General features: G+C 41.0%; 1 protein-coding gene across 4 annotated transcripts in view; it reads right to left on the reverse strand.

Moving 5' to 3' along the window:
* SUMF1 (sulfatase modifying factor 1) overlaps positions 1-24,999 on the reverse strand; it is a 97,732-nt gene that overhangs the window by 41,175 nt on the left and 31,558 nt on the right. For 3 of the 4 annotated variants that reach the window (XM_073901572.1, XM_025885350.2, XM_073901571.1), the window contains 4 exons: positions 12,090-12,172; positions 10,131-10,253; positions 9,271-9,385; positions 3,864-3,977 (listed from right to left, as the gene is read on the reverse strand). In XM_073901572.1, coding sequence (XP_073757673.1) covers positions 3,864-3,977; positions 9,271-9,385; positions 10,131-10,253; positions 12,090-12,172 — 435 coding nt within the window. The remainder of the gene's footprint in view (positions 1-3,863; positions 3,978-9,270; positions 9,386-10,130; positions 10,254-12,089; positions 12,173-24,999) is intronic. The other variant, XM_073901573.1, reaches the window with a different exon arrangement.

The following is a 24,999-nucleotide window of genomic DNA, read 5'->3' on the forward strand; positions in this document are numbered from 1 at the left end:
CCTCCCCATAACCCCCTACCAGCTAAGACTAAACCAATCCGCACTTCATATGGTCAAATACCTCAGCTTCTCTCAGGACTGTGTGTACAAAGCACACAAGATTTTTCTAACACCTGCTTTTGCCATGAATGACTGCCCAATAAAATAAGCACTAATGATTAACTTTTGCTCCCTGGAAGTCACTGAATAAGAAAAAGATATTCCCTGACTAGCCTTTGCATACAGAGCCCTGACTTTTCTTAATCTACCTCAAAGAAGCTTTAAAATGATTTGCCATTATGAGTTAGTCTAGGAGCTAACAGATGTGCATGACACTGAAGAGGTCAGTTCCTGAGTCGAAATGTTTACCAATCACATGGATATTTTGGTTCAAAACCCTCCCTGAAAATCTCTGTTTCCAACTAGCCTTTGCTTTTGAAACACCTGAAAGATGAATAGTGGTCAAACTCCCTCAATTCTAGGTATCTGGAACTGGCTTTGTTATAGGACCAACTATTATGCACCACATTCTTTGCTCAGCACTGGAGATACACAAACCATTAGGGAAAGAGGGCAAGTAAGTTAAGAACTCAGCAAGAAACAGGAGTGTTTTTAACCAAACCAGGTGAGAACTACTGTAGCTGTGAGGAAGTGCAGGGCTCAAATTCCAGAGCAAAGGGAAGCCCAGAGGTGTGAGCCTTTCCCATCCTAACTTAGTTTCACCTAGGGGTCTGTTGATTCACAACGGCAGCAGCTGAGAAGCTGAGCAGAACTTTCAATAGACTCATGGCCTAAGGAAACAAAAAAACTGGATTTTAGGGCCCTTCAAGGAAGAAGTGACAGAGTAAAACCCCTGACTTTTGGTTGGCATCCTGAAGAACTATAGCCCTCACAGGGACTGAAGCTCAGCTTCAAAACATCCTAATTCCTGACTGGAGTAAGCTCATCTGAAATAGAAACTTCCAGAGGTAAAGATGAATCCTCTCTAGAGAAAGATCACACTATCCAGACCCCCAATAATATCTACAATCTTTCACATACACTGTGTGGTACTCATTCAAACATAGCCAGGCATGTGAGGAAACAAGATGTGACCCAAAACCAAGAACAACAACAGAAGCAGGTCAACGGGGTAGCCAGATACCAGAGTTATCAGATGCAGACTTTAACATACAATGACTAAAACCCGCAGTGTGATAGCGTTATCCATTGACTAGAATAGCTTAAATTAAAAATTTTAACAATACTCAGTGTGAACTTGAAGAATAGTTTCTGTCCTTTTTCTCTGGTTAAGAGAAATAGAGTAAATACAGTAAACTGTTATATGTTAAATCTAAATGGTGGGTATCTATTATACTATTTTCTGTACTTTTCTGAATTTTTGTTAAATTTTATAATTCAACATTTAAAGAAGAAGTAGAAGGTCTGGCTAGAAAGACATCAGCAAGGATTACACTCTGTTAGCCTTCAGAAGTTGTGTTCAAGAGTCTGTACTTTGTTCTTTAGACACCAAGAAGCTACTGAAGGGTTTTAAATGGAGGAGTGACAGCATCAGACTTGTTCTCTGCAGAGGTCATTGTGGTTGCACAGGGCAGAAAGAGGGAAGAAGGGCCCAGCTGGGAGGCTGGCGCCGTCCCGTGGATCGGAGATGCCAGTGGCACTAGAAATGTAGGTAGTTGTAAAGATTTGAATGATGGAGTCTGAGTTTTGTAGGAAGTTGGGATTTAGTTCTCCAAACAGACAAATTTTATCCCAGTCAAATCAGGAAGCAAACAAGGCCAGTGTGACACAGAGAGATCTAAAATGAGAACAATTTATAAAGCAAGGACAACATCTAAGATAGAGCCTGGGACTGGGGAAAAGAAGAAAAATGTGAATTTTTCTGTAAATCCTTAGAAGAAACACAAGCAGTTCTAAGAGGGAAAGCTAATAAGTACTCAGCTTGACAACAGATGGTCAGATAGATACATTCACAACTTGCCAGAATTCTGAAGCCTTGTGCACCCCCTTCCAAACATGCAGATGCTTTTATCTGACGGGGGGAGAAGAAAATTCTATTCCTGATTCTGACAGTAAATGCCAAGTCACATTTTGCCAGTAGAGAATGGCATCTCCCAACCACAAACCTACCAAGAACTTCACAACCTTACTCTCATTTTGGAGAGAAGAGTTGTCTCTGACCGCTACTTCTACTAGCCCTGCCAGAAAGTATGAGGGAAATGAGGGGGGAATGACAGTTTCTGAAGAACTCAGCTTTTTCATCTGCACCCAAGAAAGTAGGTTTCTATCTCCAGATTATTCATGAGCAGCCCACGTGTTATTCTGTGAAGAAAAATCAAGCATATCAAACAAATTTATCCTCATATTCTGAAAAATGGCCTGAGGCACAGAGTCTGACAATTTCTTCAATTACTCGAGCTGCTTAACCCTCCATTGAGAAGAGATCGAAGAATTAATTTTCTTTACCATGACTCTTTGTGCCTTTTCCAAAGGTTAAAGATTAAAATTGTGTATATTAAGTTCCCAGTCTAGCTAGTTTGGGTATAAATATATATTCTTGGGTCTGACTTATGAATGTCTAGCTTGTTAGAGATAGGATTTTTAAACAGTTCTTTCCCCCCAATCTGTTCACCCAAAAAAAATATTCAGACACGTTCTTTTTAAAGGAAGTACTTCCCACCTACATGCCCATGTAGTGTCTCAATTTCTGTATATTCTGATGGCACAGCTTAGTTTTAGGGGCAGAGTAGAATACTAGTTGTATTCAACATTCTTCCTATACCAGAGTAAGTAAAACTTAGATAAACATGGTTGTCTTAATTCCCAAGGTATAGGATGCGTTGAACTGACATACTGCAGAGTTCGGGAAATAATCACTAAATGACTCAACTTCCTGACTCAACATTCACCAGAAAATACCCTTTCTCGTTTTCTCTAAATGATGCACCTGAATCAAAATTTCAGCCAGTCAAAACTCAGGCATTAGCTGCATGATAAATACCATCTAGCAAATCTCACTGGTTATTAACTAAAAACATTAATGAATTTTGCATATTTAGGTATCTCACTCTGATCAAATTTGTGATACTGAATATAATTTCTAAAGTTATAGACAGATTCCCTCAAATAATTATCACCATTGCAATCCAGCAGCATATAAAACGCTCATAGACATTTCTGCACAATGCTTTAAGCTTGAAATAAGAGACATGTGCTTACTACTGGGTATTTACCCCAAAGATACAAATGTAGGGACCCGAAGGGGTACGTGCACCCCAATGTTTATAGCAGCAATGTCCACAATAGCCAAACTGTGGAAAGAGCCAAGATGCCCATCGACAGATGAATGGATAAAGAAGATGTGGTATATATACACAATGGAATATTATGCAGCCATCAAAAGGAATGAGATCTTGCCATTTGCAACGACGTGGATGGAACTGGAGGGTGTTATGCTGAGTGAAATAAGTCAATCAGAGAAAGACATGTATCATATGACCTCACTGATATGAGGAATTCTTAATCTCAGGAACAAACTGAGGGTTGCTGGAGTGGTCGGAGGGTGGGGGGATGGGTTAGCCTGGTGATGGGTATTGAGGAGGGCACATTCTGCATGGAGCACTGGGTGTTATGCACAAACAATGAATCATGGAACAGTACACCAAAACAAATTATGTAATATATGGTGATTAACATAACAACAAAAAAATTTAAAAAAAAAAGAGACCCCATGTGCTTAATATTAATATCCCTTTGGGGGAAATTCCAAGATGAATTTCAAGAGCATACAAATACTCCCCAGAAACACATGAAATTCTTGCCACAGCCTGCCTAGGGGATGGATGTAACCTTCTCATGATACATAGTCTGAGAATGATACTCACTGGGTTAAGCGTTTTTTCAACAGAATGGTGAACGGTCCACCAGTCTGAAGTCCATTCCCACGCGTTCCCTACTATATTGTATAAGCCATAACCATTGGGAGGAAAGGCGTCAACCTAAAAATTAAAAAAAGGGAAAATGCTGTCAAACTACTCAAAGTTTAGAAAAGATCTTTGCTGCAGAAATGCACTAAAAGAGCTATAACTTCAAAGTATGAATATTGATTTTCATCCCGACAGTCAAAATGCAATTTGGCCAATGTAAAAACCAAGAAAGAGACATTTTTCGGCTTTGGGTCCTCAAGGGGAGTTTAGAAACCTAAGGAGAGTTTGTATTACATGGTAGGAGAGCCAACAAAACTATTCCAAATAGAGAGACTAATAATGACCATAAGTTGAATCTGTATCTGATGGGGGGGAGGGGGACAGATGATATTTCAAACCTCAAAAGCATTACAGAAACATATTAGACCCAGTGTTAAGTCTTGTCATCAGAACTAAGGTATGTGGCCAGTGTCTTTTAGCACTGAAAGCTGCTAAGCCACTTCTGTCCTCTCTACCAGCCCACTCCAACTCACTGTCTTATCTTTAAGCCTAAGACTTTATCATCAAAACACTGAGGGGACTTGTTTTTCTAAAGAAAATGTGAATTCATTATCAAGCATATTTGTAAGAGAAGGTTTGCAGTCAGTCTCCAGAACCTGGAAGTATGAGGCCAACTGTACAGGTTCACCAGCAAGCACTTATATCACATTTCAAAGGCAGGTCAGACAGTCTGCCACGTAATATTGTCACAGACACAGAGCCAAAGTATAAAGCTTTTTTAAGAAGGAGGGAGGGGAGAGGGACGAGAAAAAAAACTTTAATTGAGCAACAGTAAGTACAGACAATTATGCTATTGTGTATGTTCAACTTAAAATTTTTTCCCAACATTTTTCCAATGACAGTTCTCAAACATAGGCAAAAATTTCATTTAAAAAAATCAAGTTACCTAAAAATCTTTTTTTAAGATTTTATTTATTTGAAAGAGAGAACACAAGCAGGGGGAGGGGCAAAAAGAGGGGGAGGAGCAGACACCCTGCTGAGCAGGGAGCCTGAAGGGGCTCAATCCCAGGACCAGAGGGAGATGAAGACCTGAGTCGAAGGCAGACTTTTAACCCACTAAGCCACCGTGGCGCCTCTTAAAAATCTTTTTGTAAAAAATAAAATAAGATATAAAAATAAAAATACTTTTGTAAATTCATGTTTTTCCCATACTAATAAAGTAGGACTAAAGAAATGAATAAACTAAAATTCACTTTTATTTGGCTTCAGAAGGTTTCAGGTCGACATATGAATATGGAAGCATACTTAGACAAATCAGAGCACTTCCAAGTTATGAAGCTACTCCTTAAAAGAACTTCATTTGGATGAGTTGGAATGCTAAAAAATGTTACCACTTTGCTTCCATACTCAGCACTCATTAGAGAAACAGCAGTACTTATTCACTGCTTCATTCAGTAATTCCATGCATGTCAACTGAAGGCAGGATGGGTTCAATGACGTAAGACAACAAAGAGCTTAGTGAGGGAGAAAAAAGAATATACCCCAAACAGAAAATCCAATTCTGTAAGACTCTGGGTTGAGTAGGGAAGTGATTGGGAAAAAATGCCTCAGAAATTCTCAAGAAGGACAGGATTTCTGGCGGCAAAGATTTCTGGCTGTACCCCCCGCTACAAAGGTAGAGGTGTCTCGCTGGAATCAGGGTCAGAGTTCAAAATTCAGAGAGACAGTAAAGGCAGAGAGGCCGTAGGCATGAACTGTTCTTTCAAGAATTTGGAGATGATCAGAAAGAGCAAGGTGGAATAACAGCTGGAAGGAATAGGAAGAAAAAGAAATTCATTTGTTTCAGGAAGAGAAGCGAAGGAGCCAGGAGCCCAAGAGCAATTAAAAGAGGAAACAAACATTCTGGAGGAAGGAATCATTTCTCAGGCTCAGAGAACACACAAGTGGAGGGGGGTCTCCAGTCTGTCTGTCTGAAATCCTTTTTATGTGCCCACACTTAGCAGCTACTGAACAAGCAACTTAACCTAGCTGGTGCTTTTAAACCACGAAGATGAGGAAATAATAATATCTACTCAAAGGTTTGGGGTTTTCTTCCCCCTTTAAATAATCTGATGTTTAAGTGAAGTAAAATCTGGAGGTCACCAACCCCAAAATCACCATCTGTGACTATGCTCTTAAGGAGAGTAAACCTTGTTTAAATTAATTGCTCACTGTTAAATTAATTGCACCAAACAAAGTTTCCCTCCAGGAAATTCAAAAGAAAACAAATGTGTATGAGAAATATTTCAAACCCACTTACTTTCAAGTGAATGAAGTGATGTGCATTAAAACCAAAACACACTAATAGTTGTATAATAGCAGCTTAGCAAAATGAAAATCCAATTTTTTAGATTCACTGTGGTCAGAATAGTGTGCTCAGTCCAGACCAGAAGTAATAACATACATAAAATGCAGGTGAGGATACCATTTCACGGCAATCCATCCCATCACTGAAAAGAAATTCCTTCCCTCAAATGACCAGAGCTTGTAGACACAAGAGCAGCTAAGGTGGATGTGAGATAATTCTCTGGGAATTTTAGTCCCATTTTGAAGATACGGATCTTGTTATGTCTCATTCCAAACACAGGTGGAAGTTGCCTCTGTGGTCTGCTGTTTCTTTCTCCCCAGGTCATGTTTCTCAAATTAGTTCTGGGAGGGCCTCTGGTACCTGTTCTAATTTTGTCTTAGAAACTTCCACGGCAGCTTCTTCAGGTAAGTTCTGTTGAATATATTCCAATATACAGACATCTGCTGCACTCCCCGTTAAATGTTCCAACACTAAACATCTATAAAATGTCCTTATTTCACAGGGAACTCTGTGTTTTCTGAAAAGGGGCCCTGACTTAAGGATAAATGACTATTTTCCTTGGAGGCTCAAGTGTTCAAATAGGATATGAAATTCTATAGGAGTAAGCACTGTAAAATATTCATACTGTCCAATCCAGCCTTCTCATGGCCCTTTTCTAAAACTGACAGGTGCTTATATGATTGGGTATATCAGAAGCCCACACCTTAGGATTCAAGGCTTGCTGTAGCGGCGCTCCTTCCGACAGCCTAGCACCCAGGAAGGGAACTGAGGCTGCTGAGGCCCCTATCGTGCCAGTCTCTCTTGTGTATTCACTGCAAAAGAAGGCCAGGTATAGGCCTGACACTCTGTGCCGTCCACATTCAGTTGAGTTGTTGCACACTCCTTACCAGTGCGGAACACTTCGACGGCCACAGTCCTGCTGCATCTACCAACAGCTTTCCGGGGGTCTCATGAGCATCCTCACCGAGCACCGTAACTGATATTCTGCTTCATCCTGCAGGGCCAGTTCTGGTGACCAAAAGTGGCCCATGAGACACTGACTGGGCTTCTCACCCATGTAAAGTCTGAGAAAGGGTGAAGCTCCTTTAGTCCCTGAGACCTCGAATCATTCATTTTGCAGAATACAACTATGCACTTGCAAAAGTACCAGCTATTGGGAAGGAAACTCTGGAAGAACCAACTTTGAGATGATTGATTAGTCTTTGACTCCATTGGGTAGTGCATCATTTCCCATTGGTTTGTGTTGGTTCCTTTATCACATGCTTAACACATACATATGGAGTTTCATACACACACATATGCACCCCTCTACCCATTGGAAGGCTACCTATTCTCATGCAATATATTATTTACATTAATTCCCAAAAAATGAAACTATAATGCCTTAACTACTATAGCTCAAAACATTTTTAGATTTCTGTTAGGTCAAGTGTCTCCTCATTCTTCATCTTTTCAAAAATGTCTTGGTCTTTCTCTCTCACTACTTTATTATTTCAGCCAAAGTTTTAGAGTCATTTGGCCATTTTCCAAATAATGTATCTAGGTTACTTTTTTTTTTTTTAAAGATTTTATTTATTTATTCGACAGAGAGAGACACAGCGAGAGAGGGAACACAAGCAGGGGGAATGGGAGAAGGAGAAGCAGGCTTCCTACCTAGCAGGGAGCCCGATGTGGGGTTCAATCCCAGACCCTGGGATCATGACCTGAGCTGAAGGCAGACGCTCAACGACTGAGCGACCCAGACACCCTTGTGTTACATTTATAAATAAATTTTGGAAAAATTATTTTTGTGTGGAACAAAAATACAAATATGAAAAAATAATGACAGCTGTTTGAAAGAGTGTTGAAAAAAAATTATTCTGTGCAACAACAAACCCAGTAAGGTGCTATTTACCCACCGCAAGATTTCTTTTCTCACTATTAAGAGAAAACAACATGTTTTTAACACTGCTTCATTAGTGTATGATTTTGCCAGCAGAAGAGCAATGAAAGGAACTCTCATACACTCGTGGAGGGAAACAAGCCACATATGCACTCTGGAAAACAGTGTATCTCTAAAACCTTTATCAAGAAAGTTTTCTAGTTTTTGACTCATTAATTTCATTGTTGGGAATCCATCTTAAGCAAATCATCAGATATACAATTTAATATTAATGTACAAGATGCTCCTTGTTATACTGTTTAGCAACAAAACAAAAAAAAACCCTGTAAAAACACCCCAACAGATAAAACCTAAATGCATGACTTTTTAATAAGAGGCAAATAAATTAGGGCTCATTCAAATGACAGGTTTCCCATCTATTAAAAAACAATATATTTGTGAAAAACTGTTAATGACAGATATAATATTCCTGATATTAAGCAGGGAAAAACAGGATTTTAAGTATTGCATTCAGCGTGATCCTGAAGCAACATGTAAAAAATATGTAGCTGCAAAAAAAATGTACGTATATACATGTATACGTGTGTATATATGTATATACATGTATATGTATTTATACATTTCATATATGGGAGTTAAGAGCAGGGGCTCTGGAAACAAACTGACCCAGTTCAAATCCCAGCCGTGTAACCTTGGGCAGGTTAGTGCTCACCTGGAAAACAGGGATAAAGTAAATGGCACCTACTTTACAGAGCTGAATTCACATTAAGTGAGATGATTCACACAAGCGGCTTAGCACCAGGCCTGGAAACACGCAAGCACCCACTAACGACTAGCTGTTATTAGCATCGTGAACACAGAAAAGAGTGGGAGGAAAGGTACCAAAATGCTAACAGGGGTGATCTCTGGGGGGGTGGCAAAATTCCAGGTCCTTTTAATTTTCCCTTTTGTACTCTTCCTGTTTTCCAAAGTTTCTAGAAGTATGATGGAATCAGAAAGAAAACTGGGTTATAAAAAGAATATGTGACCAATCAGTAGGAGCTGCCACGTGCACGAGGGGATGAACGCAGGAAGAGGGCAGCAGACTGGTCAGCACGGGAGCCATGCCTTCCCCCTTCCCAAGTCTCGCTACTCACAGGGGCAGTTCCTCGGAAGCCGTCCTCCCCGGTGTTGGTCACAGGAAACTCGCCCTGCCAAATGTTGGCATAATGCTGGCCTTTCGGCTGCAGTTTGTTGCCCCAGGGGAAAAGTCTGTCAGAAGAGACACAGGCATCAACCTGTCAAACAGGCACAGGCTTCTGGATTAAAGTCAAGAGAAGGAATGCACAGAAAGAGAGAGCATTGCTCACTTGTTCTCAGTGAGCTGTGTTCACATTTCAAATATATAAACAAACAAAGCTTTTAACCAGGACATTTTTTTTAACTTCCGCACAACTAGCTCGTATCAAATTCACAACAAGCTCCGTGTTTCCCGAGTACTCAAGAGGCCTGAAATAAATCACGTAACTAAGAGAAGGACTCATCGAAGGCTGGGAAAGTAGGCATCATTCTGGACTTATATGGTAGCACAATCAGCCAGCATCACACCACACTTTTTTATAAAGCCTCTGCTATTTTAAGGAGCCTTTCCTAGAAGATGTGACCCAAACATGAATTTTCTGCCTCATGGCTCTAGAAGCAGAAAAATACCACTGCTTCGGGAGATATCTAAAATAAGAAAATCCTAAAAGCAAGGCAGCCTGCCAAAAGGCTCTGAGGAGGACTATGTAAGAACAGAGGGGCTGAATGTGGGGAGCACTTTGGGGTTGCAGGGAGCCCGCTTCACCAGACACTGGGTGACCCATGCATCCGTGTCTCCTAAGTCCACGGAGATGAAGAAAGCCTAGGAAGAAAAAGTTGTTATTTTTGTTTAAAATCAACTTTCTAGCCAAAGTAAGTTCCACAGATTTAGAAAAAGGTCCACACACAGTTAGACAAGATAAGACCCTCTGAGTACCTATTTTGCAGGCCTCCTCGACAGCTGTATTCCCACTCAGCTTCTGTGGGCAGACGCTTTCCTGCCCACGTGCAGTAGGCAACGGCGTCATTCCAGGAGACGTGGAGGACCGGATGATCAGGCCTGGGAAAGAGCAAAGGCAGAGTGAGGAGGGGCATGAACTATAACAGGAAAACAGGAACCGGCTCCAGCAAAGCACCCATAATCCCCCTCAGTTCAGTCTGGGACGCTGAGGTGGTCCTGGTCCCCAACTCAAGCCCCAGCTGTGGCACATCTGTCACCTTCCACCACAGGTTCCTGACATCCCAGGCTCAAGTGGGCTATAATCCCTCTTGGAACAAGACTCAACACATTTCTTCACTTGCGGGCAGGCCCAGACCCCCACAGAATCTCACTTGGTCCAGCGGATGTAGAGATGCACCACCGACATCGCCCTTTCAGGAAGGAGTGCTGCTCCAGCTGCTGGGGAGTGCTCCCTCAGGGTTTTCCACAGCTGTGGAGAGGCACCTCAGATCCACCAATGACAACCACAGCCGGCACATAAAGGCCCAGCCGTTTCGGCCCGCCACAGCTCCATCCTATTTACCCCAAAGTCCCCTAAGGGATCAGTGGGGACTTCTTGGACCTGCACTGTGGTCTTGGCTTCTCCCTCTGGCCAGTCCTGCTTCCTCCCCCTCCTCTGCACAGGTGGCTTGGCTTTAAACTTCGTGCCTTTCTACTGCAGATAAGCCGACTATATTTGCCTCATGCTAGCAGATTCCAAATTACTATTTTTTCTAAGCGCATAGGAAGACAAGGAGGGTTGGGGAAAAGGTTGAGAATAAGGGGAAACACACATTCACATAGCACTAGAGAGCTTTAATTCGCTGTTCACACTTTTTCAAGCGGACTACACGCTCCTAGTCCATTCCTGAAACATCTTTGAATTCCCTATAGCAATTCCACCATGACTTTCATTTATTCTTTCAACAAATGTTTATTGAGTACCCATTATGTGTCAGTAACTGTTTTCAGCAATGATCAGAGATGCACTTTTCTAAGAAAATGGACTCAGTCAGTGGATAAAATACATTCCCCTCTGGGTTTTCCTTCTGCCTCAGCTTTTTCTTCTATTAAATTCATGAAAGAAAATGTCAGTTGGGAGCTAAGAGGCCTGGTTGACCTGAGGTACCCAAGAATCCTAGGACTGCCTGTCTCACAGTCTGTTGCCACCACAAAGGCTGCCAGCTTGGGCTTTGCAAGGTTTCTGCCCTTTGTCAAGGGATCACAGCCCCAAAGCTGAACCTCACGTTCGCTCGGCTCCCTGGCAGCAAGCGCAGTAACCAGCAACATTGTCAAAAATAGAGGCTCAAAACTCCCATCTGAAAAAGTGGGTTAGGAGAACAGTTTTCTTGGGCTGTCGAGATGCTGAGTCCTGACCCAACCCTTCTCCATCTCTGGGGCTTAAAGTGCTTGCTACTCTATTTTTGAGATCATTATTTCCTTGCCACCCTGGAGACTTGCTGACCGACTTGCAGCTCTGTGGTTTTTCAGTCAGATGGTGGCTTCAAAGTATGTCAGTCCAGGACTGGAGATAACAAGAATCCTATACCCAAGGCTGGAGCTTCCACAGTGACCACCTGGCCAGACACAACTATTTATCCATAAGACAGATGGTCTTCTTCCTCATAGTGACCTGCTCATGAGAGAGAGCAAATAGGTTGCAAAGATTAAATATGTCAAGAGATTTGTAATAGGCCTGTCAGAGGGTGAAAAAAATCTGCAATGGCAACTCTTTGACAGGCCAAATGAGGAAGGAAGAAGCCACTTAGTAAGAGCCTTCTGTGAGTTAGGGTCTTCACATACGTTATTTCCTGCTATTTTATTTTCCTACCAACGAATTAGAATTTGTCATTCTCACTCTTTGGAATCTATTTGGCAATTAAACATGTCCACTGGGAAAAGAACCACCAGCCTCACCTGTGTAGAACAGTAGAGTCAGGCCCTTCTGGGTGTCTCCAGTTAGCGCCTTTAACAGGTAACCACCAGGGAGCAGCCGCAACCTCAAAGCAACCCAGAAAAGCTGAGGTTAGCTATTATGACTCTAGAAAAACACGCACTCAATATGTACAGGAAAAAAAAAAATCTCATGATCTTCAACTTCCATTTCAGTTACCAAACACTTTTACCAGAATATCAAAAATAAAGATTTATATGTAAGTAAATCTTCAATAAAAGAGCATTATTTCATATCATAAAGCACTACAATGACTAAACAGATATATGTTTAAATGGTATCTCCAAGAAGTTTTATTTTTTAAGGATTTATTTATTTATCTTAGAACAGAGGAGGGGAGAGGGAAAGGGAGAGAAAGAATCTCCAGCAGACTCCCCCATGAGTGCAGAGCCCTACATGGGGCTCGATCTCATGACCCTCACATCACGACCTGGGCTGAAATCAGGAGTTAAGACAATCAACCAGCTGAGCCACCCAGGCACCCCTCCAAGAATTTTTAAAACATGCAGTGCTAGCTAATCCACTATAATCTCTAAGAAGTGAGAGACAGGTTGTACTGCTCCTATTTAAAAGATGGGGAAACAGAGTTAACCTTACAATTAAGTGCTGCGCGGAAGGTCAACTAAGGCGGTCAGATATCAAGCTGAAGCACAGGGTAAAAAGCTGGAGTGTGTTTTCAAAAGACCCTCATTCAATTTCCAGCCCAACATCAGCTGTGCAGCCCTAAGCAAGTACACTGCTTGTCTGGCTCCTGAGAGTCCTCATCTGTGAAATGGGAGCAGGACTCCTGCCTCACCTACCTCAGACTACAGAGGAGGTTGAATTCGACAGGACTGGGAAGCGCTCAGCCAAATGTTCCCAGGACCTTAACTCTTATTTTACAGTTCTAGTAACCCAAATAACACGAGCAAGTGGCCCTCATTTAGTGACTGGTTAAGAACTTGGCTTTGTAGCCAGTCAAAACAGATTTAAATCACTCACGGTGTGACCCTTGGCAACCTACTGAACCTCTCCAGGTCTGTTTTCTCATGTTTAGATGGAGATCATAACAATAGCCACCTCGTGGGTTATGACAAGGAAGAAATATACATAAAGGGCTGACAAGTACGCCTAGCACTAGCAAGCACTCAGTAAAGAGAACAGCTCTCAACCATGGCTTCATGACAGGAGGAGAGCCATAAAAAAAAAAAAAAATCTTCATCATCACTGTAGCTAATACTAACTAAAGAACAGAAATTTGCAAATGACTCTTGTAATATCTACTACAGTAGACTCAAGGTTATCCCCATGACAATGCTACTGTCAATCATCTGCATCCTGATGAGCTGGGTTGAGTGGAAGAAAAGGGGGATGGTATTCCTGCTAACAATTACAGCAATCACTGAAAACACCAAACTCTATTCTTGTTCTTTTCTTCACATCAGTACAATCAAAACATTCATGGTATTCCAATCACAGTTTGATGGGAAAAAACAAATTCTCTTATATTTCAACGAAAAGAGGCATAATATCCTTAAGGACACCACTGCAAGATGTTCTATTTTTCAGAGTCCAGGAGAGGAAAAAGGCACAGCTTATTTCTATTTCATCCGGGGATTTTTCTCACTGACTAGACTGCCGGATGTTTAGGGTCCAGTGACAGGTAATTCATTCCATGCCAAGGGAAAATGTGCATAGAAAGCCCAGGTTATCTCACTCTTGTGTTTCAGTATCTTCAGATCACTCACTCACCCCCAACCCATCCCAACATTAATCAGATGGGCCACCAGAAGGTTCTATGTCTTAAAATAATAAAAGAACTAAAGACAAATATGGCAAAATGTTAACCTCTATTAAATCCAGGTGGTAGAAACTAGAATGCCTGTTTTTCTTGTACACTTTGTGTTTTGAAACATTTCAACTGTAGCAACTTAAAAAAAAAACTGATTTATTAATCTCTTCTACTACTGATGGGCATTTGGGTGGGTTCCAGTTTGGGGCTATGATGAATAGTGCTTACTTCTATGAACATCCTTAGGAGCTCATGACTTTTACCAAGTATACACATGCATTTCTGTTGACTGTACACCATGGAGTGGAAATGCTGAATCACAGGGTCTGCATAGGAACAGCTGTAGTGAAAATGGCCAAACGCGAGCTTTAATGGTCCATGTGTTCCAAGGTTTCCTACCCCTTCTTCAGGGGAGACCTTCCATGGAGCTGGCTGATATAAAGGCAGACCCCAGTCGGGCTGCTCCAGTGGCCTCCCTTTTCCTCTCCTCTTCCCCTCAATTCACTCTGGTTACAAATATTTGCTGAGCATTCACTATCTGCCAGCCACTGAGTCTGATTCCTAAAAGAGATCTTCAACTCCCAGGAATCCATAGAGTATGATTTAAGACAGTATATTGATAGTGTTTAAATTATTTATTTTACATATTTATCTTACATGGTTAATTACACAAAGTTAAGAACAAAATACGGAGCTAGTCACTTCATTTTCCTTCAAAAATGTCTACAAAACTCCAATTGGTGGGTCTAAGTACCACCTTACACATGCTAGTGCATAGTTCTGGCTCAGTTTCCTACCCACTACACATACACACTTTCTCTCATTTTAGATATCTGCTTTCATTTCTCCCAGGATTCCTCTTTTCTGAAATCTTTCACATGATCTTAACAACCCATCCCAAACAGACCACCAGCTTATATGACTTGAAGTTATGGGGCTACACAATGACCAACAATCTCAGTGATGTGTGCAGTGAGACAGGACAAACAGACTGGCTCGAGATCAGGGCGGGGACACACCACAGTAACACTATCCTTGTCCAAAGGCCACACCTAGTTTCTCTCCAAGATATTAAGACCTGAAGTATGCAAAAGATATATCTACAGTATTATAATACTATTTCTAATTAAAAATTACAAAATAACCCATCCTTGGCATCCATCCTTCCAAAGGAATACTATAGTTATCAAAAGACACTCCAAAGTGGAAATAATGTATGTAATATGTAACGAAGATAACCTATAAAATAGAATATGTATTTGATTCTGGTTCTGTAAAATATATGCACATGAATATACGGTATTATACTCAGAAGGAAAAGGCTCGGAAGAATATACTTGCACTTACAGGGGTCAAGACTAAGGGAGTAATATACTTTTTAAGATTGAGCATGTATTAGTATAATAAGAGTTCTCATCTTCAGAACTACTGACATATTAGGCCAGAAAATTCCCTGTCTCAAGGGGCTGTCTTGTGCACTGTACGCTGTTTAGTAGCATCCCTGACCTCTTCCTAGCAGATGCCAGTAGCACCATCCCCCACCTAACTGCAACAGCCAAAAGTGTCTCCAGACATTGCCAAATGCAGAATAACCACTGCACTACAATAATCAGAAAAAAAAGACCATCTTTCTTAAATGTTAATATATAGTTCATAGAGGCATAGTGGTAAGCACATCCAAGCCTAGAACCAGGCTACCTGAGCCTGAAAAACAGTACCACCTTTTACAAGCTGCATGATCTTAGGCTTCTTAGTTAACCTCTCTAGGTCTGTTTCCTCATCTGTAAAAAATGGGACACTAACACTTCTATCTACCTCCCTGGGTTGTTGTGAGAATTAAATAAGGAAATATACATAAAGAGCTTAGAACAGTACCTGGCACAAAATAAGAATATTATTATTATTCATTTATGTTATTGCATGTTGCAATATTCTCTTAGAACTTTCAAAGAACATACATTCTAATCAGTGAAAATCTGTCCCCTAATACTTCTTCAGCATGGGCTCCAGTCAACCCTTGGCTCACCCTTTCCAGAAGAAAGACAGGCTGAGAAAAGTATTAGAACATTTGTCATTTCCAAAGAATTGTCAAGAAGAGTGTATAGTTGTCATCTTCCATCACAATCATGACGTGAGAACCATCTACACATAAACTAACCCACTCCTGAAGCAAGCAGCACCACAGAGTGGGGCAGGGGAAGGGTGTGAGGGGTGTAGCGGATGCCAGAGGAATCCACATTCACCAAACACTAAACCAGACAAAGCCATGGGACCTGTAAGAGTAGCTATACCACATGCCTGTCTGTGAAGAAGACCGTAAGTCCCCACACTGCAATGATCAGACAACGAGTCAGGAACCATTTCCCCATCTGACACATGATGAAAAAAAAATAGTAATCAAAGTCACCCCACAAGAGGACTGATGCGATCAGAGGTAGGACATCATTCATCCTGGGAATCAGGCCTTAGGAAAGCAGGATGTTTCCCAGCCCAGTTTATGGCACATCCCATCCAATGTCACCAGGTGCCTTCCTTTTCCAAATGTCACTGTTAACGCTATGTTTTTAAAAACTTGTTCTTTTTTTTTTTAAAAGATTTTATTTATTTATTTGAGAGAGAGAGAGAATGAGAGATAGAGAGCACGAGAGGGAAGAGGGTCAGAGGTAGAAGCAGCCTCCCCGCTGAGCAGGGAGTCCAATGCGGGACTCGATCCCAGGACTCCAGGATCATGACCTGAGCCGAAGGCAGTTGCTTAACAAACTGAGCCACCCAGGCGCCCTAAAAACTTGTTCTTGAACTCCTGGTTAGTGTCTTGAAAATAAATGCTATCCTACTATGTTTCGGAACTTATGAAATAAAATAACTTTTGAGAGTCACATATGAGCCAGCGAATCAAGGTCATACTACAAATCAGGATAGCTCTAGTTCCTTGGCTTTAACAGGACGAGACTTCCAGTGTGCTACCTGAGAGTGGACTGGCGTCTATGATAAGCCTCATCCTACGAAGATAACGTTTTTTTTTTTAATGTGGTCGCCCACCTACACATTTTCTATTCAACTGAGACAATTCCAGAGTTACAGCACTCTCTTATATTCAGGGGGAAAAGGACTTTAACTTGACCTATTTCTAGTCAACCATCTCCATAGCAACTGTCTTGGGTTTTAAGTTGAAACAGCTGTACCAGACAGCCAGTGGCCAATTACAATGTAAATAGGATCCATGTGAGTATTGATGTCCCCTTGAGAAATGGACTTCTCAGAGCAAAGACAGCTTTTCTCACCTCTCCCTCGGGGACATAACCAGACTTGTAGTAACAGTTTAATGAAAAGAAATGGAGAAGATATCAAAGGTTATCTTTATTCTTGCCAGAGGTGGTAAATTATGCTTCTTATACACACGCAGCCTAGAATAAAGTCGGCACAGGAGAAAGATAGAGCACTGTGTAATTATGCATATTCAAGCGTAAAGATGTCAAGTTCACAACTTTGCAACTGTTCTCTTAAAAGTTAGATGCATTTAGATAAGCAAATTAAAAAGATGGACATTTCTTGCAACATAGTATAAACATGACAGTTACCCCTATAAAAACAGCCTGGGAGAATTTTCAACTGGCACTGGTGAACAATGAGAAAGTACAGATCTGTTCAAATTCATGAAGTGTAAATAAAACTGGAAGAGAATCCAGCAGCTGAAGGAATCAAATGGAATAGAAAGCACACAGTGAGTAAAAAAATCTCTTGCTTCAGCACCCAATACAAATGTGGAAAGTAAAGAACCAGGCTTGAAAAAAGAGTGCAAAGAAATTCATCATTAAAATAGATAGGTAGTCAAGTCTGACAACTTATTTTAAATTAAATCCTAAATTAGGTACCTTCACTACTTAATAGAATTTGTGTGAGAGAAAAATGCATGCCTTTTTCAAGTAGAGTACAAATATTTATGAAACTTAAAACATAACTGAAAATTTTCAGTAACTTTTTGCTTCAGTTCTTAGTGAAATTCCTCATGCTAGGATACACTGAATTCCCATATGGCATCAATCAGTATACTCCAAACATTCATTACACGTCCTTAAGAGAGGAGTGGATACTCTACGCATAGTCATTCATTATACATAATGTGCAAAAAATGGCCCAAGGAATCTTTGGGCTCAAAGAACCCTTAACAGTGATCTAGTTTACTTGTTGTCAATTGTATAGGGAAAGTTGATTTGGGAGTTTCTTCAGTGAAATAAAGAGAAAAGGACTTTTTTAAAAATACTTTTTTACTCTCTCTCTCATGAATAAATAAATAAAATCTTTAAAAAAAAGAAATTTCTGTTGTTTAAAAAAATACTTTTTTACTTCTTTAGGCAAAGAGGTGACCATGTAAATTGATATAACCTATCTTCAAAGCAATCTGACAATGCTCATCAAGAGGCCACACCATATGCATACGCAGCAAGAAGACTGACTGAGTCCCTTGTTTGTACATCCATGTGAAGGACTAGAACAGTCATTAAAAATTATATGGGGGGGGCACGTGGGTGGCTCAGTCGTTAAGTGCCTGCCTTTGGCTTAGGTCAGGATCCCAGCCCCGCATCGGGCTCCCCGCTGAGCAGGGAGCCCGCTTCTCCCTCTCCCTCTGTCTGCTGCTCCCTCTGCTTGTGCTCTCTCTCTGTGTCAAATAAATAAATAAATAAAATCTTTTAAAAATTATATGCAGGAAAAATGTAATTGCATGGATAAATGTTTGCCCTTCACAAAAAGTGAAAAAAGCCACTTACAGGCATGTGTGTACAAGTCTACTTAAAAATATGTTTTCATGTAGACACACAAACACTCACACCCCAAGAAAAGATTAGTTAGTACACATACTGAAATGTCTGCAATGGTTATTTCTGGGCGGTGAGATTATGGGTGATATTTAATGTTCTTCTGTGGGTACCATTTTTAATATCTAAATTATCTACACTGAACATACTTTTTCAGATTTTCTAAGTTTTTTCTTTTAGCAGAGCTAAGAGACTTAATTTTATATTGAAAAAACAAAAATAAGCAATATTGAAAGTATTTATTAATTTAATTAAAAATTACTTATATTCACTGTCCTACTGCAAACTTTACTTTTAAATTCATCTTCTAGTTTCATCAATAAGCATACACATTTTAACATATTTTTTCCAGGGGCATGTGGGTGGCTCAGAGGGTTAAGCATCTGCCTTCAGCTCAGGTCATGGTCCCAGGGTCCTGAGATTGAGCCCCACATTGGGCTCCCTGCTTAATGGGGAGCCTGCTTCTCCCTCTGCCCCTACCCTCACTTGGTGCTTTTTCTCTCTCTCGCAAAAATAAATAAATAAAATCTTTAAAAAAAAAAAACATATTTTTTCCAAATATATATTGATCATTTTCATTAATTTTACTAAAGACTCTCCTATGTTTTATCTGGACTTCAGAACAAACATTTTTAGTGGCTACACACAATATTTCATCATGTTGATATATCATATTTACCAAATAATCTCCTAACATTGAACCACTCAGGTTATATTAAACTTTGTTGCTTTATGTGTGTGTGTGTGTGGCTATTATAGATAATAATACAGTGAACATCTTCAAACATCTTCACTTAGATTTTTTATTTTTTGCTTCTGCTAAATTTCCAGAAGTGGTACCTAAGAGTATGTCTCATAAGTTCTTGCTAAAACTCATTTTCAAAAATCTACCATGTATTTTTAAAAATCTATAACATTAATAGATTTTGTGGCTAATTTCCCTCAGGAAAGAGGGCTAGGCATATGTAAAAGCTCATGGCACTCCAGAGCATGGTATTTATTATAATTCTTTACAAGGAGACTCCATTTAGGCCCCTTAAATTGTTAGTGGCTTACTTAGATCTTTTTCAATGTATAAAACAGGGAAATTTCATAAAGTCTAAATACCATTTGATTGATTTTGTACTTTTTCCTTCATGCCTTACAAGCTGTGAAGCTTCTGAGAATAAAGGGCAAAGAGAAGACAGAATATAGTAAAAGCATCCTAAGAATGGGAAATTCTCTCACACAGGTTATTTCGGAGGGAAATCAGAATATGAATAATCGCACCTATTTTTGGTAAAAGAGAAGAAAAAGAGGAGAGTCATCACCCCAGAGAGCAACATGACAAAGGGGACAAGGACTCTTGCTGCAAAGGCAGCCCAGATGCACAGTCAGAGATGATCTACTTCCCAGCTGGTCCAGCAACAGGCATCTGCAGAGGGTCACGTAGCATGATGGTTCAACTGCTGCCCCTTGAAACTAGAGGCTGGCACTGAACTAGCTCATCTCAGCCTAGGGCTGCAGGAGCACAGAACAAATTCTGAAGACTCCACAGGGCTGACTTCTTCAGGTCACCAGCCTGACATGAGCATTTCACCCGGCAGGTGGACACTGTGCCAGTGGCAGGATGGTGACTGATAATTCTCTGTGTGGTGACAGCACACAGAGTAGGAAACATTTGCATTTTTTTTTTTTAACAATACTGTGTATCTTGCAAAGCTCTGCGGGAGCTGGTAAAACAAACACAGGCTTGGCAAGGAGTGGTAACCTGGCTCTAACACTCAAGTATGCCAGGCTTCCCCAGTATGGCTGCATGCTTAAAGCAGGTCTGCTTACAATGTTGCAGTTTTAAAGGTGGGATGGATCTGGGAGGCTACCTATTTAAACTTCCTCATTTTACAGATGAAAAAATGAGCCCCTGGGGCGCCTGGATGGCTCAGTTGGTTAAGTGTCTGCCTTCAGGTCAGGTCATGATTCCAGGGTCCCAGGATCAAGCCCCATGTCAGGCTCCCTGCTAGGCAGGGAGTCTGCTTCTCCCTCTCCCTCTGCCCCTCCCCCTGTTAGTTCGTGTTCTCTCTCTCTCTCTCTAATAAACAAAATAAAATCTTTAAAAAAAGAAAAGAAAAAATTAGCCCTGAAAAGTGGCAGGCAGAGTCAGGAAAAGAACCTACAACCGCAGATTTTCAATTCGTAACTCTTTTCCACTATCCAAGCATTTCCCAACAGCTGTTTCCTAACAGTTTACAAAAAGATGATTGTAGGTAAAAGGGGGAGTCGGTGGTGGAGAGTTTCCATAGTCACATCAGTCTAAGTGGTCAGGAAGGCACTGGGTTAATCAAGTTAAACTAGTTTTTCTTTTTTTTTTAATTGCAGAACTTTTCAAAATCTTTAAACTATAACATGTGGTTAAGTTTTGAATAAGGATATACAGTATGCACTGAGCCAAGCAGTTTGCCAAGTGGTTAGTGGGTTCCAGTCCTGCCTCTCTAATTACTAGCTATGTGACATTGGGCAAGTTACTGAACCTCTCTGAGCCTTGGTTTCCTCAATCAGTAAAATGAATACACTAAGAAAACTTATCAAATAGGCTTGCTGTGTGGATTTAGCGTAATAAACGGTAAAGAGATACATATTCTTATGTATATGTGGGTGTCAGTACATTACTAGAAATCTATAAAAACTAATTCACAATGCCATTCATTCATTCATTCATTCAACAAACATTTCCTGAACATCTGCCCCATGCCAGCCCTGTGCTAGGCCCTGGGGGTGCAGGAGCAAAACATAAAATCTGGGGATGAAGACAAACAAATGAGTAGATGATTTTACGCCTGCATTAAGTACTGTGACCAGAAGGAGCTCAGTGACCTATGGGAGTCCAAGGAGGGGCACCCAACAACAGTCAGGGGGTGCTAACTCTACAAATGCTTCCCATAGGAGGTGAGAAGGAAGAGCAAGTGAAGCAGGGCAGGAATGGGGAGGGCATCCCACACTGGAGGCTGCCTGTATTATAAGTGCACTCCACTTAATCAGAAAAGTTGGGCATCAATACTTTTTGTTAAATGAAACACACCAAAGATCTTCAGAACCTTAGATCTGAAGGGATGCCAAGAGGTCCCTTGGTTTCAACTTACACCCAAAGGCATCTTTTCTACAGTATCCCTAGGATGAACAGGTAAGGCAGGACTGCCCTCACGTGACCAGGGCAGTCCAGATTTACACCTGTTATCTAGCAAAATTAACAGCATCCCATTCACTCTCAAAAGATTTGGACAATAAATTACACGGTCACTCTACCAATAGATGGTCTCCCTGTCTCAGCTTGAACAATTTGGGTGACCCATATCACTTCCTTGCAGGCAGTCCCTCATGTCCAGATCATTCTAATAAATAGAAGGTTCCCAACCAAAGGCTAAAATGAAATGTTTCCCAGAGACCTTCTAACTGCTGGCACTCATTAGGCTCCCAAGGATCACATGGAATAAATCAAATTCCTTTCAGATCACCTTTTAGATGTTTGTAGAAAAATTATAATTCACTCAACTCTGTCTTCTCTAGGTTCATTTATTCAACCTTCTCTGGGCTCTACCATCTCAAAGGGAATCACCACCTCCCCAGCTGCTCAGGCCAAAAGCTAGTAGTCATACTTGAGTCCTTCCTCTCCTTTTCCCCTTATGGGCTCAGATGTACTTCCAAATATCAAACCACTTTTAGCATCCCTACTCCTACCATCCTACTCCATGGCCCAAACAAGTCTCACCAACTATGACAAAACCTATGCAGAAGCCAGAGCAAGCTCTTTAAAATGTTCCCTAGGTCCAACAGCTTCTCACTGAACTTAAGAAGTTCTCTGAGGCTACAAAGCCCTATGTAATCCAACTGCTGCCTACTTTTCCAACCTAACCGTCACCCCCCCGCCCCAATCACAATCCCGCTTTGCTTTCTTTCCTTTTTTTTTTTTTTTTAAATTTATTTGACAGAGAGAGACACAGCGAGAGAGGGAACACAAGCAGGGAGAGTGGGAGAGGGAGAAGCAGGCTTCCCGCTGAGCAAGGAGCCCGATGTGGGGCTCAATCCCAGGACCCTGGGACCATGACCCGAGCCGAAGGCAGACGCTTAACGACTGAGCCTCCCAGGCGCCCCCACAATCCTGCTTTTCATCACTCCCTCATTACTGGTCATGCTGGTTCCTACTCCTCATCTAGGTTTCAGCTCAAGTGTCATTGGAGCCACCCAGACCTCACATAAAAGAGCCAAAAGAAACCAACCACACTACACTGCAGTCACTTTCTATCCTGTTACTCTGCTTTATTTTATTCACAAGCCATTAGCATAGTCAGTTAAAAGTTCACTTGTTCAGAGTCTTACAGTTATAACTCCAAGAGATTGAGGACTTATATCTGGTTCCCTGTTGTATCCACAGCACTTAGAACACTGTCTGGCCCATAGCACATACAAGATAAGTATTTGTTTAATGAATAAATTCACCTGTTCCTGAGGTTTCCGTGTCTTCCAAACCCTCCCCACTTTGGGTGACCATCTTCTGGATAAATACTGATTTTAGATATAGTCTTTCAGTGGGATATCTATCTGTAAAGAGAGAGAGACTCAGCTCCTGGCTTATGAGTTTTACACAGTGGGAAAGGTCCTAGGATGGTCCTCAGGTACTAAAAGGTCAGTGCCACCCTCAACATTATCTAGAACTGAGGCAAGCCATTTCCCCTCCTGGGCCATGGTTGCCTCATCTATAAGAGGAAGGTTTTTTTTTGCCAGATGTCTTTGAAAGTTCCATTGATTCTAAATTCTCATTTTTGCATAAGTTTTTCTTAAAGCTGGATATCTCCTGGGCATGACTCCCTTACTCAATAGTCAATCTTTGTCTCACTTTACAGGTTTACAATGCAAACACCAATATCTGGGAGGTATGGGATGTCAAAATCATTATTACTTCTTCATCCATGTCAGATCTCAAAAAACCTATGACTTGACAAGAAACTTAAGGACTCCTTAAAGAGACATACCAAATCTGAGCCTCTGGAACGCCAGCATGCCTCAAATTCATGCTCATTCTGATCAGGTGCCTTACTTTGGAGCAAGATGGAAAAAAACTGGGCCCTGTTATCCTATTATGTTGGGTTCTCACCTTCCAGAGTTATCAAGCTTTGCTTCCTGAGCCTACACTACACTGACTCCTAAATCAGACAGACAACTATTCTTTTCAAAAACAGACACAAAATACAGTTGTGTGACTATGTTTTCTTCTTATCTTATCCAATCAGCCAGGCCTGGGCTGCCCTTCCCAAATAACTCAGTTACAGTGAACCCACCTCAACCCTGATTGATTAAACCAGTGTTCTCTTGCCAAGGAAAAGCTACTTTCCAACATGAGACAGTTCATACCAGGTCTGAGCCCTATAGCTTTCAAAAACTAAATGATCCAGCAGATGATACCCAAATGGCATTCTTTCTTTTTTTTTTTGACAGATACTTATTGCTTATTAAGTGACAGTTACTATGCTGGGAACATAGTGGTAGAGTGCATTCTCTCCCACCATCACAAAACATACCTGGGAAAGGGAAAGGCATTCAATAAATACCTACACAAGTAATTATAAGTGAGATAAATGACATAAAGAGAAAGCACAAGAAGCCACAAGAGCAAATAAATGGAACAACCTAAATCTGGAATGTGGGACAAAAGACCATTCAGCATTTCGAATGGATTTCCCAGAGTAAACAGCTAAAACCAGACCATACAAAGCAAAACGTTGAGTGGCCAGTGCATAAGAATATAGTAGGTCTTTCAAGCAATGCTTTGTTCTAGTTGATCCCAAAATGAGTTCTTCCACATCTGCAAGGTTTCCCTTAAATGTCTCTTCCACACACAGGCCTTCTCCCATGATCAGCCTAACAAACACAGCTCTCCAGGCACCTCCCCTAACTCCTCCCCAGCATTCCTCACCACAGCACCTGCCAATGCCCTTCTTAATTCATTTCTCAATGTTATTTCATGCTACCTGCAGGACACTCCAGGATGGTATAGATCTCATATACTCTTATTCTTTTTGATAATTTTAAAACAGATGATGTGTGTGTTTCAATTTTTATTTCTCTAAAACATTTGATATAAAAAACTCATAAATCAGAGAAAACATCGAATTTTGGTTTATCATATCCCTTAAACTCTGAGCACCTAAAGGGCATGGGGAGGGCTATCTTTCATCTCTGTATTCTCAGGAATAACACAATATCTAGAAGACAGTAGGACATTTTTGATTGCTTGCTCAACAGACCACATTTTACACC

Source organism: Callorhinus ursinus, unplaced genomic scaffold (genome assembly GCF_003265705.2).
Source record: "Callorhinus ursinus isolate GAN/ISIS: 27379988/994484 unplaced genomic scaffold, GSC_fseal_2.0 scaffold15, whole genome shotgun sequence".
NCBI classification, from domain to species: Eukaryota; Metazoa; Chordata; class Mammalia; order Carnivora; family Otariidae; genus Callorhinus; species Callorhinus ursinus.